General features: G+C 49.3%; 1 protein-coding gene and 1 long non-coding RNA gene across 2 annotated transcripts; one reads left to right on the top strand and one right to left on the bottom strand.

The window, feature by feature from the left end:
* Positions 1-3,354: 3,354 nt before the first annotated feature.
* Positions 3,355-6,246, bottom strand: LOC142837036 (uncharacterized). The gene is made up of 3 exons (XR_012908188.1): positions 5,465-6,246; positions 4,525-4,639; positions 3,355-3,457 (listed from the first exon to the last, which is right to left on the bottom strand). It is a non-coding gene; the product is annotated as an uncharacterized LOC142837036 (long non-coding RNA).
* A 1,147-nt stretch (positions 6,247-7,393) lies between these two features.
* Fzd5 (frizzled class receptor 5) lies at positions 7,394-13,331 on the top strand. The gene has a single exon (XM_075951528.1). The coding sequence runs from the start codon at positions 7,537-7,539 to the stop codon at positions 9,295-9,297; it is 1,761 nt and encodes a 586-aa protein (XP_075807643.1). The 5' UTR covers positions 7,394-7,536; the 3' UTR covers positions 9,298-13,331.
* The last annotated feature ends 949 nt before the right edge of the window (positions 13,332-14,280 follow it).

The raw sequence follows: 14,280 nt of genomic DNA, 5'->3' as shown, positions 1-14,280 counted from the left end.
AGTTGTACTGAGGAAGAAGCAAACTAATTTTTTCCTCAGTAGTTCTTAGCCCTAGATAAAAATGAGAATCACCCAGAGAATCCAAAATCAACCAGCAACAAAGAAAACCTGAAAACAGTATCAACAGCCCTCAACCAGAAATCCCAGTTCTGTAGGGTCCAAGGTTGAGGGGATTCTGAAGGGTCCCTGGGTGATTGTAACATGTAGTTGAGAGCTGTTGATCAATGTGGGAAAGATTAATACTCCTCAACCTTGGGGAGAAAAAGAAAGCTGCTTTTACCCTTTTATAATCTTCACTGTGGTGTGGGAGGGGAGAAGGCGGAAGGTGAAAGTGGGATTACTCGACCTGTAGGTGCAGAAGACATTTTCATTATCAACGCAGGAACATGGCTCACGTGTTTTCCCTGGTTGGCCCCTTGGCTTCTCATCGGAAAGCGGCCGACGCGATGGGAAGAGGGTTGAACAAAGATGCTGTGGACGTGTGAGGAGCTTGCCTGAAAATACCCGTGAGCACCAGCCTGGCTGTGGATGGCTGGCTTGCGGCAGCACCTGTGCACACAGGTGACTGAGGATGCCAGCTGTATGCCCTTTGGCCGGGGCAAGTGACGAGCCCTGCTTTGGCATTCGGTTTAGTAGCGAGTGCCAAAGATAACTGGTGACAGCTGGAGTGTGCTCAGGAATAAAAGTGCAAACACCTCAGAAAACTGGGGAAACAGGAACGTGGAACGGACCTTGGAAAAAAGGAGTAGCAGCCACGAACGTGTGTGGACTCTTCGGGTGCTAAACATGGTTCCTATCCCTTCACCCCACAAATCTGATTTCTAATGCCAACTCGATCAGATAGTTAAGTATTTCAAACTCTTTCCTACAGACATGAAGGAGGAGCTGCAGTGGGCCAGTGAGCTGTCCAAGAGTACAAGGTGAGTCAGGGAAAAGCTGGACTCGCTGGACTCGACAAAGCGGGGTCAAGCTCATCAGATAAATTTACCTCGGCTCCACTCGTTGCTTTAGTCTGTGAGGCTGTGGAGGAGGCTGTTGAAGTGTGTAGTTAGCGCACCATTCCCACCTCAGTTATTAAGAGTTCAAGGATAGACTGTCTCAAAAACAAACGAACAAGCAGCCAAATAAATAAATAGGACACCAAGGCTGCCTGCCTGCCCGTATCTATAGCACTGAGAATAATAATGCATTTGTAAGAAACAGAGACTATGATTCCAAATGTTTAAGTATTCCCCATAATAAAATAGAAAACTAATACTCTGTTTGTTTGTTTGTTTGTTTTTGAGACAGAGCTTCTCTGGTTCAGCCTGAGAAGTGACTATCCCGGAACTCGCTTTGTGGACCAGGCTGGTCTCGAACTCACAGAGATCTGCCTACCTCTTCCTCCCGAGTGACAGGATTAAAGGTTGTGCACCACCATGCCCAGCAAATTAATACTTTTTAAACTTATAGAATGCCGTCCATTTTGAAATGAGATAAGTAATATCATTTCCAAATTTTCAACAATCAATAAGCATAACTAGAACAGTAATTTAAATTTAATTTTATCAAGTTGACTCTGTATAAATATGCTATGTTTAATATAGCAGTTATCGGAAGTGTGATGTTTGTTTAACTGTCTTTATGGAGGGACAGTTGGTAGTGCCCCAAGTACTTAGAAACTTTTATTTTTGGAGATAGGCATGGTGGTGAATGCCTTTAATCCCAGCACCCCAGAGGCAGAGGCCAGCCTGGTCTACAAACCCAGTTCCATGTCATCCAGGGCTACACAATGGGACTCTGTTTCAAAAAGAAAATGTAAAAACAAAATTTTAAAAACAACTACATTGTATCTTTGGACCATAAAATGGCCCAGCGGGCAAAAGAGCTTGCTTGTCATGCAAACCTGCTATGCTGAGTTTGATCCTCCGAACCCTGGGTGGTGGAGAGCTTTGACTACCAAGGCATAACTGCACCGGGACACACACCTGCATGCTAGCTGGGCGGAGGTGGCACACACCTTTAATCCCAGAACTTGGGGGGCAGAGGCAGGTGGATCTCTGTGAGTTCAAGGCCAGCCTGGTCTACAGAGCTAGTTCCAGGACAGCTAGTGCTGTTACACAGAGAAATCCTGTCTTGAAAAACCAAATAAATAAAAAATTGCACCAGCACAGACATCTACAGTACTAATAACAAATAAGATTAAATTGAGAGTATCTGTATGGGCTGGCAGAGTATTTATTATTTATCGGTGACAGATCATGTCCCTAGGATGTGTAAGAGCTGGGTGCAGTCCCCAGTGCTAACGTACATGCAACTGGGTCTTTTTGAAATACGTGTTCTAGTTCTTTGTATAATAAATGGAAAGTTGGAAGAAAATTTTGTGTTTTAAAGGTGATTTTAAAAATCAAGTTTAATTAGATTATGTATTTATTGTGTGTACACATTCATGTGTGGGGGTTTATAGTCATGTATGCCTGCATGTTTGGAGGCCAGAGGCCAGTGCTGGGTGTCTTCCTCTACTGTTCTCCACCTGACTTTGGAGACAGGATCTCTTTTTGAAGCAGGAGTTCAGTGATAAGACTGGGAGGCCAAGAAGTCTACAGAGACCTCAGCACCTGCTATAGGTGTTCTTCACACCCAACTCGCATATGTCAGAGATCTGAACTCTAACCCCTAAGGTAACTCTTTAAATTGACAAACACAAATTGTATTTATTTATGACTAAAACATGTTGTTTGAATATATCTATAGTTTCTGGGAAGACTAAATCAAGCAGTTTTAGCATATATAACACATGTGTATATTTTCTTTCTTTTTTTATCTTTTTTTAATATATATACAAGGTTTCATATAGCCCAGACTGACCTCTAACTTGATGGCAGGCAAAGATGGATGACCTTGAGGTTCTGACTTCCTGGCTCTTCCTCTGAGTGCTGGGATTATAAGCATTACCACCATGCCTAGCTAGGTGGATTGGGGGTTGAACTTGTCTTTGTGTTTGCTAGGCAACAAATTGAGCTTCATCTCCAGCCCACATGCTTATCATGTATGTGTGTGAGTGTGTGTGGTAAGAACACTTAAAACCTATTCGCAGCAATTTATACCTGTATATAGTTATTAACTGTAATAATTATGAAGTATAAAATTCTATGCCCTCTTTGTGGACTGAATAATACATCCAGTGAGCTGTTCTGATGCTAGTTTCCTTATCTGATTACTTCAAGTATGAAATGAAGTGAAATATATTATTTATCTACCTACGATATGTTACATAATCAGCATAATTAAAAAAGACTATTCTGTTTTTAGATTTAATTATTTTTAGGTTTATGACTGTTTGGTTTGCATGTATGCATGTGTACCATGTGCATGCCTGGTATCCATGGAGGTCAGAAGAGGGCATCAGATCTCCTGGAACTGGAGTTACAGACTGTTGTGAGCCACTCTGTGGGTCCTGGGACTGAACCCATGTCCTCTGCAAGAGCAGACAATGGTCTTTTCTTAAACTTTCTTTTTTATTTATTTTTGTCTTTCACATCATGCATTCCGATCCCACCCATCTACTCTCTCTGCTCCTGCAACCTCCCCCCACCACAATAAACAAAATAAAATTTAAGATAAAAAGGAGGGGAAATGAAGAAAGTGTTCAAGGCCCCTGGTCACTGCTAAACTATTGACACTGGGCCCTCACTAGGACTCTTCCTCCACATCCAGTTGCTGCCCTGTGTCGTGGACAGTCTGTATTCCTGGATCCAAAGGACCCTCCACACCTCCACCACCTCCTGCCCTCCAACAAATCCCAGATGTTGGGGTGGGCCAACACTTAGCCCTCACTGGTGGTGTGAAGACTAGAGAGAGCTGCACGGTTGGTCAGCCCTCCAGCTCTCTCTAGTCTTCACACCACCAGTGTAGCCCTGGCTAGTTCAACCCGAGCAGCGATAAACAAGGGGCGGGGCCAGTCCCCAGGCTTCCAGGTCCTCTGGGACAGTTCTTCTCACCATCACCTTCAGGGACAGCTCTCCTGTGCTGCCCAGTTCAGGTACAGGACCACTCTCCTGAGTGCTGCAGCTGATGAGCGGCAGGAACAGCTCTCCTGCTCTTAGGGCCTCAGGGCCAGATGGGGGAGGAGGTTATATTCCCCCCTCAACCCCACCCCCCTCATTGCTGCCACAGAACAGACGAGTAATAGGAGCAGCTCTCCCATCTGCCTCAGGTGTCGTGGAGGGGTGGGGGGGCAGACAGTGCTCCTCAGTGCTGAGCCATTGCTCCAGCCCCAGTCAGCCTATTTTAAAATAATCTTTAAAGTAACATATGAGGAAAGGCAAAATTAAAACACAAAAAGGTATACACACTTATTTGTCACTTCTGGGGACGGGGTTTGGGACACAGTTTGCCAGTGTAGTCCAGGTTGTCCTCAAACTCAAAATCCTCTCGCCAGACCTCTAGAGGGGTGGATTAAAGGTATGAGCCAGGCCCAGTTAATGTTTCCTTCCATTGCTACAGTTACCCCTTGGAATCTCCAGCCAGAAATCGGATTTTTACCGTTATTAAGAAGTGGGATTGACAGAACAGTGGATGATAAAGTTCTAGTCAGAACCAAGCGCAACAACGCGGCTCCTCTGGCCAGATTCCAGTGTGAGTGGTTTACATTCTCCAACTGCAAAATAAATTTTATTATTAGCCAACACTTGTCCATCCCAGCAACATACACAGCACATACAGGGTAGAGGCTCCCTTGGCGGGTCGGCAGGCTGTACATACTTTCCACTCAGGATGCCTTCCCTTTGGAGCTGTGGCATAGTTTCTCACCCTCCACTAATTCCAAGCCTAGAATTTTTGTAGACCTTGAGTGCCAAGCAGTTACTAAGAACAAAAGAAGTTTAATACGAACACCTATAGAGCTCTGGGAAGCAGAGCAACTCACATTTTAAGCATTTATTGATAGCTATGGTGTCCGTGAAGAGATAGTTTATTTCTTTTTAAACTTTGTGACTGAGATTAAAATACAGTTTCATTAGCGTCCACAAAGCCTGTTGATACACAGAAGGTGGCTTTTTCGCCCTTACAAATGGCATGGAAAATGACTATAAGACTCAACAGATCTCAGGCCCTGAGGCCAGTCTCAAGTCTTTCAAGTAGCCTTAGGCCCGCTCCCTTTTTCGATTTTTTTTTTCCCTCAACGGAAGAAAAGGTTGAAGGAGCAGTATACAATTTAAAGCCTCTTTATAAGCGTGTGAGTGAATTTCAAGAATGCTGAACTTCTCAGTCTCCCATCCTAATTAGAACGCGTAGAAAAGCGACATTTACGGGACGTTTAAAATTCGCAGCATACTAGCCCATCAGGAGAGCGCCACTGTGTGTCCCTGCGTTGACTGCCTGCAGCAGGTTTTCCCCGCGGTCTTGCCTGCCTGCCCCCCTCCCAAGGGGTCCCAACCTCGCAGCAGCCAGCCCCTGGTGACCCAGCACCCCGAGCTGTACTTACCCTGCCCCAGCCCGAGATTTTCTCTGCGGGCGACTGAGTACTTGCCCGGGATTATAAACCTCGACTGCTAAGGACTAATATTTCTAGTGCCTCCCAAAACGGAGAAGAAATTCACTCTCTTCACCACAGTAAGATTTTGTTGCATGTACGAAAGCACAAAGTCTGGACAATATCGGAATTTCTAGAGGAGGTGGGAGTAGCTAAGACTGTTTCTGATCCCAAGTTTGCCATCTGAACGCCTGCTGTGTACCAGGGCTCGCACAGGGAGGAGCACAAGTTTGTCAAGGTCTCTCTGTCTCGCTAGCTCGGCCGTGTAGGTAGGTCAAGTTGAGTCGTTCTGGCCTTAGAATCCCACGGAATTCAGCTCGCCTACCAAGGTGTAAACCATTAACAAACACGTGGTTGCTCATTAAGTATTGGCGCGTCTGTCATCCTGCACAAGACAGACCAGAAGGGAGACAGGTGGCACAGCTGAAATTGACCTCTCCGTTCCTCTTGTTTAAAAGCGCCTGGCCTCCATAAGGACGCTGATCCGGAGAGAGGTGGCCTGGTGGAGGCCCTGGAAGCGGGAGTTCAGAAAGCAGACCCTTTCGGGAAAGTGAGTCGGACATAGGGCGGCAGCCGCAGAGAACTGCAGAAGGACTTAGGACCACGTTTCCCGCCCGCGTTCTCTAGGCGGCCTGATTAGCATTGGCCGCGCCCTCGTCACTTCCCGGCCCGCTATTGGCTGACGCTCTTCCACCGCCCGCTTCGGGCGGGGCCGCGGGGCGCTCACGGAGAGGCCGGGGAGACCGGGAGGTGGGCGGGGCCGCACGAAGCGCTCGGTGGGGCGCCGAGCTCCCGGCCGGGTGGGAGGGGGCGGTCCGGGGGCGGGGCCTCCTGGCGGGCATTAGAGGCAGGTGACCCGGGCGGGGCGGGAGAGGGCAGTCAGCCTGCGGCCGCGACTCCGCCGCGCCGCTGCCGTCGCGCACCGCTCGGAGCTCGCTGGAGGTGGGCGAAAGTGTGCGAGAGCGCGGGGGAGGAGCCGAGCGGGGTGCGTCCTGTGAGCGCCGCCACCGCCCCCCGGAGTCTGCTGGAGCGCGGAGCCCCCTGCAGGGGAGGCAGCGAGCGGCTGGCGGGACGCGGCGGAGGACGCGGACCATGCAGTCCCGGCCCGGCCAGTGCCGGCTGCTCGCTGTGCAGTGAGGTGGCGGGGTCCCCTCCGACCTCCGCACCCCTACCTCCTTCAAGCCCAAGTGCTGCCCGGCGCCCTTACCCTTCGTCTGGGCCCCGGGACACCGGTGGAAGGCACGGCCTGTCCTTGCCCTGCTCTGCTCGAATCATGCCGGGGGCCCCGAAAGAAGAGAAGGCAACTGACCGGCCCGCGCCAACTGTGGTCGAGGGGCTCCCTGCTCTCTGAAACGTCCCCCACCTGCTGCCATGTGTCGCCGCCACAGGTACCTAGCTTGTCGTTAAACTTTTCCAGCTCTGGCCGGATTCGGAGTCGCGGGACGGAGGGGCCCGGCTGGCTGCAGACTTCTGCCGCCCAGCAGGATTCTCGGAGGTGAGAGCCCGCGTCTTCTCCCTAATCCCAGTTCTCCCGGTTCCTCTGCCCCTTTCTCCAGGACTGTGCTCTCTGGCCCCAGGCACAGCCTGCAGGGTCGGGCCAGGAAAGGGAGGCAGGCGCGGGGAGTGGAGTTGGGGGAGTCTTAAGTTTGGTTCCAGGAGGTGGAGGGGTGGAAAGGAGTTAATCTAGAGATTGGAAACCGGGTACGAAGACCGAGTGGTTGGTGCTCCTCTAAGAGGGAGTGGTTGCGATTTTCCTTACCCTACCCTTTCTTTTTAGAGTTGTGTCCTTGGAATCGGAGCCCTACTAGTCTCTCCAGCCCTCTCTGGCGCGGAGCGCTGCCGGCGGAGGCAGCGCCTTCCCGAAGCAGATTGTCTTTGCACGGATTTCTTTAAGAGAAAAAGAAACCAACAGGTTGCCAGCCCGGGCGTCACACTCAAGATCCCGGAGAGGGAAACCCCGGCCGCGATTCGTCGGTCAGCGCCGACCCTCACGGGCACCGGGAGGAAAGGGGAAAAAGGGGGCGATGGCCCGGTTCGACCCGTCCGCGTCGCCTTCGCTGCTCCTGCTGCTGCTAGCGCAGCTTGTGGGCCGGACAGCGGCCGCCTCCAAGGCCCCGGTGTGCCAGGAAATCACGGTGCCCATGTGCCGCGGCATCGGCTACAACCTGACGCACATGCCCAACCAGTTCAACCACGACACGCAGGACGAGGCAGGCCTGGAGGTGCACCAATTCTGGCCACTGGTGGAGATCCACTGCTCGCCGGACCTGCGCTTCTTCCTGTGCTCCATGTACACACCCATCTGCTTGCCCGACTACCACAAGCCGCTGCCACCGTGCCGCTCCGTGTGCGAGCGTGCCAAGGCCGGCTGCTCGCCACTCATGCGCCAGTACGGCTTCGCCTGGCCGGAGCGCATGAGTTGTGACCGTCTCCCAGTGCTGGGCGGCGACGCCGAGGTTCTGTGCATGGATTATAACCGAAGCGAAGCCACCACCACATCCCCTAAGTCCTTCCCGGCCAAGCCTACCCTCCCAGGCCCACCAGGAGCGCCATCTTCCGGGGGTGAGTGCCCCTCGGGAGGACCATCTGTATGCACTTGCCGTGAGCCCTTCGTGCCCATCCTGAAGGAGTCACACCCTCTTTACAACAAGGTGCGTACCGGCCAGGTGCCCAACTGTGCGGTGCCCTGCTACCAGCCGTCCTTCAGCCCCGATGAGCGCACGTTCGCCACCTTCTGGATTGGCCTGTGGTCTGTGCTGTGCTTTATCTCCACATCCACCACCGTTGCCACCTTCCTCATCGACATGGAACGATTCCGCTACCCTGAGCGCCCCATCATCTTCTTATCTGCGTGCTACCTGTGTGTGTCGCTGGGATTCCTGGTGCGCCTGGTCGTGGGCCATGCTAGCGTCGCCTGCAGCCGCGAGCATAGCCACATCCATTATGAGACTACTGGCCCTGCATTGTGCACGGTCGTCTTCCTCCTAGTCTACTTCTTTGGCATGGCCAGCTCCATCTGGTGGGTCATCCTGTCGCTCACCTGGTTCTTGGCAGCTGGCATGAAGTGGGGCAACGAAGCCATCGCAGGCTATGCCCAGTATTTCCATCTTGCTGCCTGGCTCATCCCCAGTGTCAAGTCCATTACAGCGTTGGCACTAAGCTCCGTGGACGGGGACCCGGTGGCCGGCATCTGCTATGTGGGCAACCAAAACCTAAACTCGCTGCGTGGCTTCGTTTTGGGCCCACTGGTGCTCTACCTGCTGGTGGGCACGCTCTTCCTTCTGGCGGGCTTCGTGTCTCTCTTCCGCATCCGGAGTGTCATCAAGCAGGGTGGTACTAAGACAGACAAGCTGGAGAAGCTCATGATCCGCATTGGCATCTTCACTTTGCTCTACACGGTGCCAGCCAGCATTGTGGTGGCCTGCTACCTGTATGAGCAGCACTACCGGGAAAGCTGGGAGGCTGCCCTCACCTGCACGTGTCCAGGATCCGACTCTGGCCAGCCGCGCGCCAAACCCGAGTACTGGGTGCTCATGCTCAAATACTTTATGTGCCTGGTGGTGGGCATCACGTCGGGAGTCTGGATCTGGTCCGGCAAGACCCTGGAGTCTTGGCGGCGTTTCACCAGCCGCTGCTGCTGCAGCTCAGGGCGGGGCCACAAGAGTGGTGGCGCTATGGCCGCAGGGGACTATGCTGAGGCCAGCGCCGCGCTCACCGGCAGGACCGGGCCGCCCGGCCCCGCCGCTGCCGCATACCTCAAGCAAGTGTCCCTGTCGCACGTCTAGGAGGCCTGTAGGCCCAGGGACACTGCTGGAATTGAAGGAGGGGCTTGTTTTGCTTGGTAACTTTGTGAAGGTCACTTCCGTTTACCTTCTTGGTGCTGGTACCCCCCCTTCCTGAGGGGCTTGGAGAGGGAAAGGGATCGGTTTCAAGAGAGTACCAGGGGGCTCAGCTCACGTGCGGTGTATTCTAGTTTGTATTTCTTACTGCCTTCTTTAGAAGAACCCAGTTTTTAATTTATATGTATTTTAATTTTTAACTTTGTTGCATTTTGGCAACAAAAATACCTTTGCTTTGGGGACTTCACAGTCCTCAAGCGGGCATTGTAATGAGGTTACCCTTGGTTCAGGTTCCTTTGGACTGTGTGGTCTAAATTAGGAAAATATATTTCCTATACGTGTGTCTTTTTTATGTGAATAGTGAAGGCTGCTGTGACTGGGAAGGTGTGGAGTGCCTTTTTTTTTTAAAGCTAGTTTTTCCTTACACTGCTTAGAATGTCCAGGACACTTAGAGACCAGAGGCCATCTGCTGTCCTCCCTGGGAATGGATCATAATGTGCTTAGGACGATCCCCAAGTGACAAGGGAGCTGGAGATTTTGTGATCCTTCTTAACCTTGCCCAGCAAGCGTCGGGCTCTTTTCAACCTGCTGCAGCCCTTCTCATTCCTGATAGAGAGGGTGTCCTGTCTTGAGTCTGTTAGAGGTGGAGTTATAGAGCTGGATGTGAATTCTGAACTTTGAGCCGGAGAGGGAGTGGGTGCTTCGTAAGAAGCTCCAGGGATCCCTTATTAGTATTTTTAAAGAAAAGAAACTTGTGCTACACATTTTTGTAAAAGTAAACCTACTCCCTTCTTCTGGAGGTACTTAGGAATCCTTGCTAAAGGGGGCTCTCTTTTAGATTAAAGGACAAAAAACGGATATGCTTTCAGTAATTAAAGTAAATTCCCATTGCTTCTTATCTGCTCCTCCCACCCCACCCCCTTTATCATGTTAAACAGTCTTTCTTGCTTTTCTTATGCCTCCTCCTGGAGTGCGGTGATTAGAAGCCACGCCCACCCTCCAATGAAGTGCTGCAGTTTGGGAGCGAGGCTCGTTACCTGGGAACAAACATTGGCTTGGAGGAAGGAAAACAAGTGTCCCTGAACTCGGGGCTAGTTTAAAGCCAGAAAGCCCCAAAGCAGCAGTACTGTCCTCTGGTAGCCTCCGGAAAGCAAACAAGACCCATAACTTACGCTTTGTAGAATGGGGCGGTGTAATACCTACAGCCGGAGGACCCCCGCCCCCCGCCCCCCGCCCCGCTCTCTTTGCCTCCTTCTATGAAAGCCAGTCTAGTGACGATACCCCCTCACACAGAGTTTCTCTGCTATTAGAAAAGTCTGTTTGCTTTCCTAATCTGTTTAACCATTCATTCACCAAGAGTGTGAGGCCATTACTGGGGGAAAAGTGCCGTGCACCAGCCAGCAGGGCCAGTGACCAAGACTGAGTGGGAACTAAACTTAGGGAGCGAAAATGGCCAAGCAATTAAAACGTCACAAAGCTTTCCTAGAAAAACAGCTGGAGTCTAGGCATCCCGGTTTTCATTTGCTGCAGCTGGGGGTGGGGTGGGGGATTTAAGCCTGAGTCAGCTTTACCTCCCAGGTACTGAGCGGAGAAATGCATAGTTCCCACTGGGAATTTAAATGCCTAAGACTAAATCTTTAGGTTGCTCTGAAGCCGTTCACGTTTGTAAACTGCAGTACCCTTACTCACTGATTTGAATCAAAATGAAAACTTTAGTGGCTTCCACAAAATCTCTACCCCTAGCTGTAGAACTCTGGGATTGTCTTACTCTGTTTATTCAGAAACCTCTTCCGGGAAGCTCAATAGGCTCCCTGTCTTCTCCTGTTTTTCAAATGAGGCCCTTCTTATCTACCACCTTAACCTCTTGGCTTGTTTAGCTCATCTTCCCCGGAGTCAGCTGTGTCTAGTTTGGGTTGTTTCCTCTTCACAAAGAAAATTGTGGAGGAATCTAGAAAAGACAGACAGTGTATCTAAAAGTTGTGGGATGAAGTGGATGAAAATGATTTAATTTGTTTAAAAATGATGTTTTTTTTAATCTTAGCAACATGCTAAAGTAAAAAAAGAACAATTAATTCCCTTTGAAAATAAGCTGGAACAGACGCGATGCCAAGGCGGTGGCCTGTGGAGGTTTGGAAGCCTCGCAAGTCTCTCTTGTTTCTTCTCATCTTTGCTCTCCTTTCTTCTCCCCTACCCTAAAGAGACAAAGAGAGCCCACCTGCTTCCCTTACCGACACCAATCCCAGCCAGCCCTAGCGGAGGGGAGAGGGAAGCCGCACGTACGAATGGTCACCCCCCTTTCCACCACACATTTTTCTCTCCTTCGCATTTCTGCCGTGCTAACAGTGAATGAAATGACATGGAGAGCTGTGGGCTAGTTCAACAGTTTCTGTTGCTGGGGAGGACTTAGCGCTGCTCTGGCCACCTTGCTCACCTCTGTTAGCATTGCACAGGTTAGAGGGTGAGGATTTAGGTAGTTGAAGACATGGGGCCTTAGTGACTCCAGTGGCCAAATGTTAGGAAGGTTTGGTTTTATTTTTTTATTATTATTTAATTTTATATTATTTCCCTCCTCACATTTTGAAGTTGTCTAAATTGGATGAAAATCAACCCTTTGTCATGTTCTCATGTGACCATTGCCAGTGACCAGGGCCTCTGTGCATGCCTTGTGTGTAATTGTGCGCGTGTACAAGCTTAAATAATGTGCCGATGGCACTTGTTCCAAGTTGGTATTCATTAGGCTGTTCCCTCCTGGGCCAGGGCAGCACTAATCTTGACACCGGCTGCCAGGAGAACAGGTCCTGGATCATACACAGAACCGTAATAACAGCGTCCGTGCCCGGCACTGGGAGTGTAGAATGGGAACCCCAGAGCTAGGAAGCACAGTTGTCTGCTTTAATGAACTGCTGCCCCTGCTAAGAAAGCTCCTTTCACTTTTGTGCTCTACAGAAAGGCCAAGGGGGGTAGGGAGGACAAAGCTTTGAAAGAGTGCTTTCCAACACCGGATGTGGCAGACAGGACCGAGCACATCACAAACCTAGGCAGGTGTGAGGGCCGGTGGCTAAGAATTGCCTGCTGCCTCTCTGTGTTCTTTCTTGTCTCCGAAGTCCAATCAAGTGATCCCGGGAAAGAAACAGCCTGGGCTGGGGAGCACGGCTCAGAAAGAAAAACTCTCCAGACATGAAAGAAGGGCGGGCAGGTTGTAACTAACCCGATTCAAACTCTCAGAAGCTTTTCTAGCTTGATGACAATTGCAGGATTTTTTTTTTTCCCATCCAGGATAATGTCTGTGGTACATCATTTTAAGACAACATTAATTTACATTGTTACAAACTATGTATAGTATGTATGTTTTGTGGGTGTGTATATACGTAATATATATTATATACATATATATATATACATATATATATGAGAGAGAGATTTAGTGACTTTTGATACGGGTTGGTGCAGGTGAATTTATTACTGAGCCAAATGAGGCACATACCGAGTCAGTAGTTGGAGAACAGGGCATTCAGTGCTGTGTATGGTTTGCATACATGTATAGTGCCTATCCCATGCAGTAAGAATCATTGCTGTCACGCCAAATCCAGCACTCACAAATCAGAGCCAGCAATATCTTATTTGTAGACAATCAGCTTGAACCTATAGATTATGACTGGCAATGGTTATAATTCTGAATCCATAACATTAGCAAAAGGAAACGCAGAGTATCTTGAAAAGAGTTTTGTTTTGTGCCTGGAAGTCAGTACAACAGCAATTGTGTGTGGTTATGTTAGTCTCAAGATTAACTTGTTGACCTTATTATTTTGGAAATTTTTTGTATTATATTTGTGGGAAGGTAAAATAATGGTTTTAAGATTTTTATCAAATATGGAGATTAGTTATTTATGAAAAACAAAGAAATGTCTATTTTTGTTTCTTTGTTCCCAATTCATGTAGATAACTTTTTAAAATGCATTAAAGCAATGGTGAAGAAAATGCAATAATGCTGTCGCGTCTTTTTCTCCTATTTATCAAGAAATGCATAGCATCTGAGATGCAGATTCTAACCTGATCACCAGATGTCTCAGATTTCTTTAGAGTATAAGCAACTGAATTTTCATCGTATTCCAATCACAAGAGGAACACATTTTCCTGACCTGTGCTTCCTGGATTTTTTCCCACCTATACTGTGGTTTGCTTCATTATCCATTTGATGAAGGGAGCTCCGTGGGAGAGCAGAGACGTCATTTGACTGTGTTCTGTTTTATAGACGTGTGTTCATTGTCCTATTTGTGTTTCTGGTTGAGGGGCAGGTGTTGAAATCAAATCAGGAGCTGAGGGGACCAAAATTTATTTAATGATACCCAGTTCTCTTCGATGTCCCCAGATAATGTGACTGGGCATCAGAATGCTTATTACTGGACTAGCTTCTGCATGTGGGTTCCTGCCTTGGGAAATTCAACTAATTCCCTAAGGTAACACTACCTCATGGTGTTCTCAGGCATTGTGGGGAAATGTGAGGGAAAGATGGGTACTTAAGGCTTTAAATGTAAGGGGCAGAAACATAATAATGGCTGTTTAATCCAAAGTCAATATGATTGCAGTGGACTTCAGTATATGTCAGGGAGGGAGAGGCAGTCTGAGAACAACAGCATCCTGCTGAAGAGCTGCAGTTCCCACTACAGGACTCCATGTCTCCACCTTGTTCTCTCTTGGCTGTTTCACCCAGTGGAGAACAGGGGAAAAGAAGAGTCAGAAACTGGAGCAGAGGGTCCTTATATGGCTGGAGAAAAAGTTCTGAAGAGTTTGTCAAGACGGACGCCATGCTTGGAGGGAGACTGGTTGTGTGTATGTACTGAGGCTGACCGTTGGTTCGGATCCCAGCTCTACTTCTTAGAGTCCCTGTATTTCAGATTTCTCATTTCTGAAGACAGAAGAATAGTTACA

This window comes from Microtus pennsylvanicus, chromosome 17 (genome assembly GCF_037038515.1).
Source record: "Microtus pennsylvanicus isolate mMicPen1 chromosome 17, mMicPen1.hap1, whole genome shotgun sequence".
NCBI lineage: Eukaryota > Metazoa > Chordata > Mammalia > Rodentia > Cricetidae > Microtus > Microtus pennsylvanicus.
Note: the sequence above shows the minus strand (reverse complement) of the source record. Positions and strands in the feature narration are given on the sequence as shown.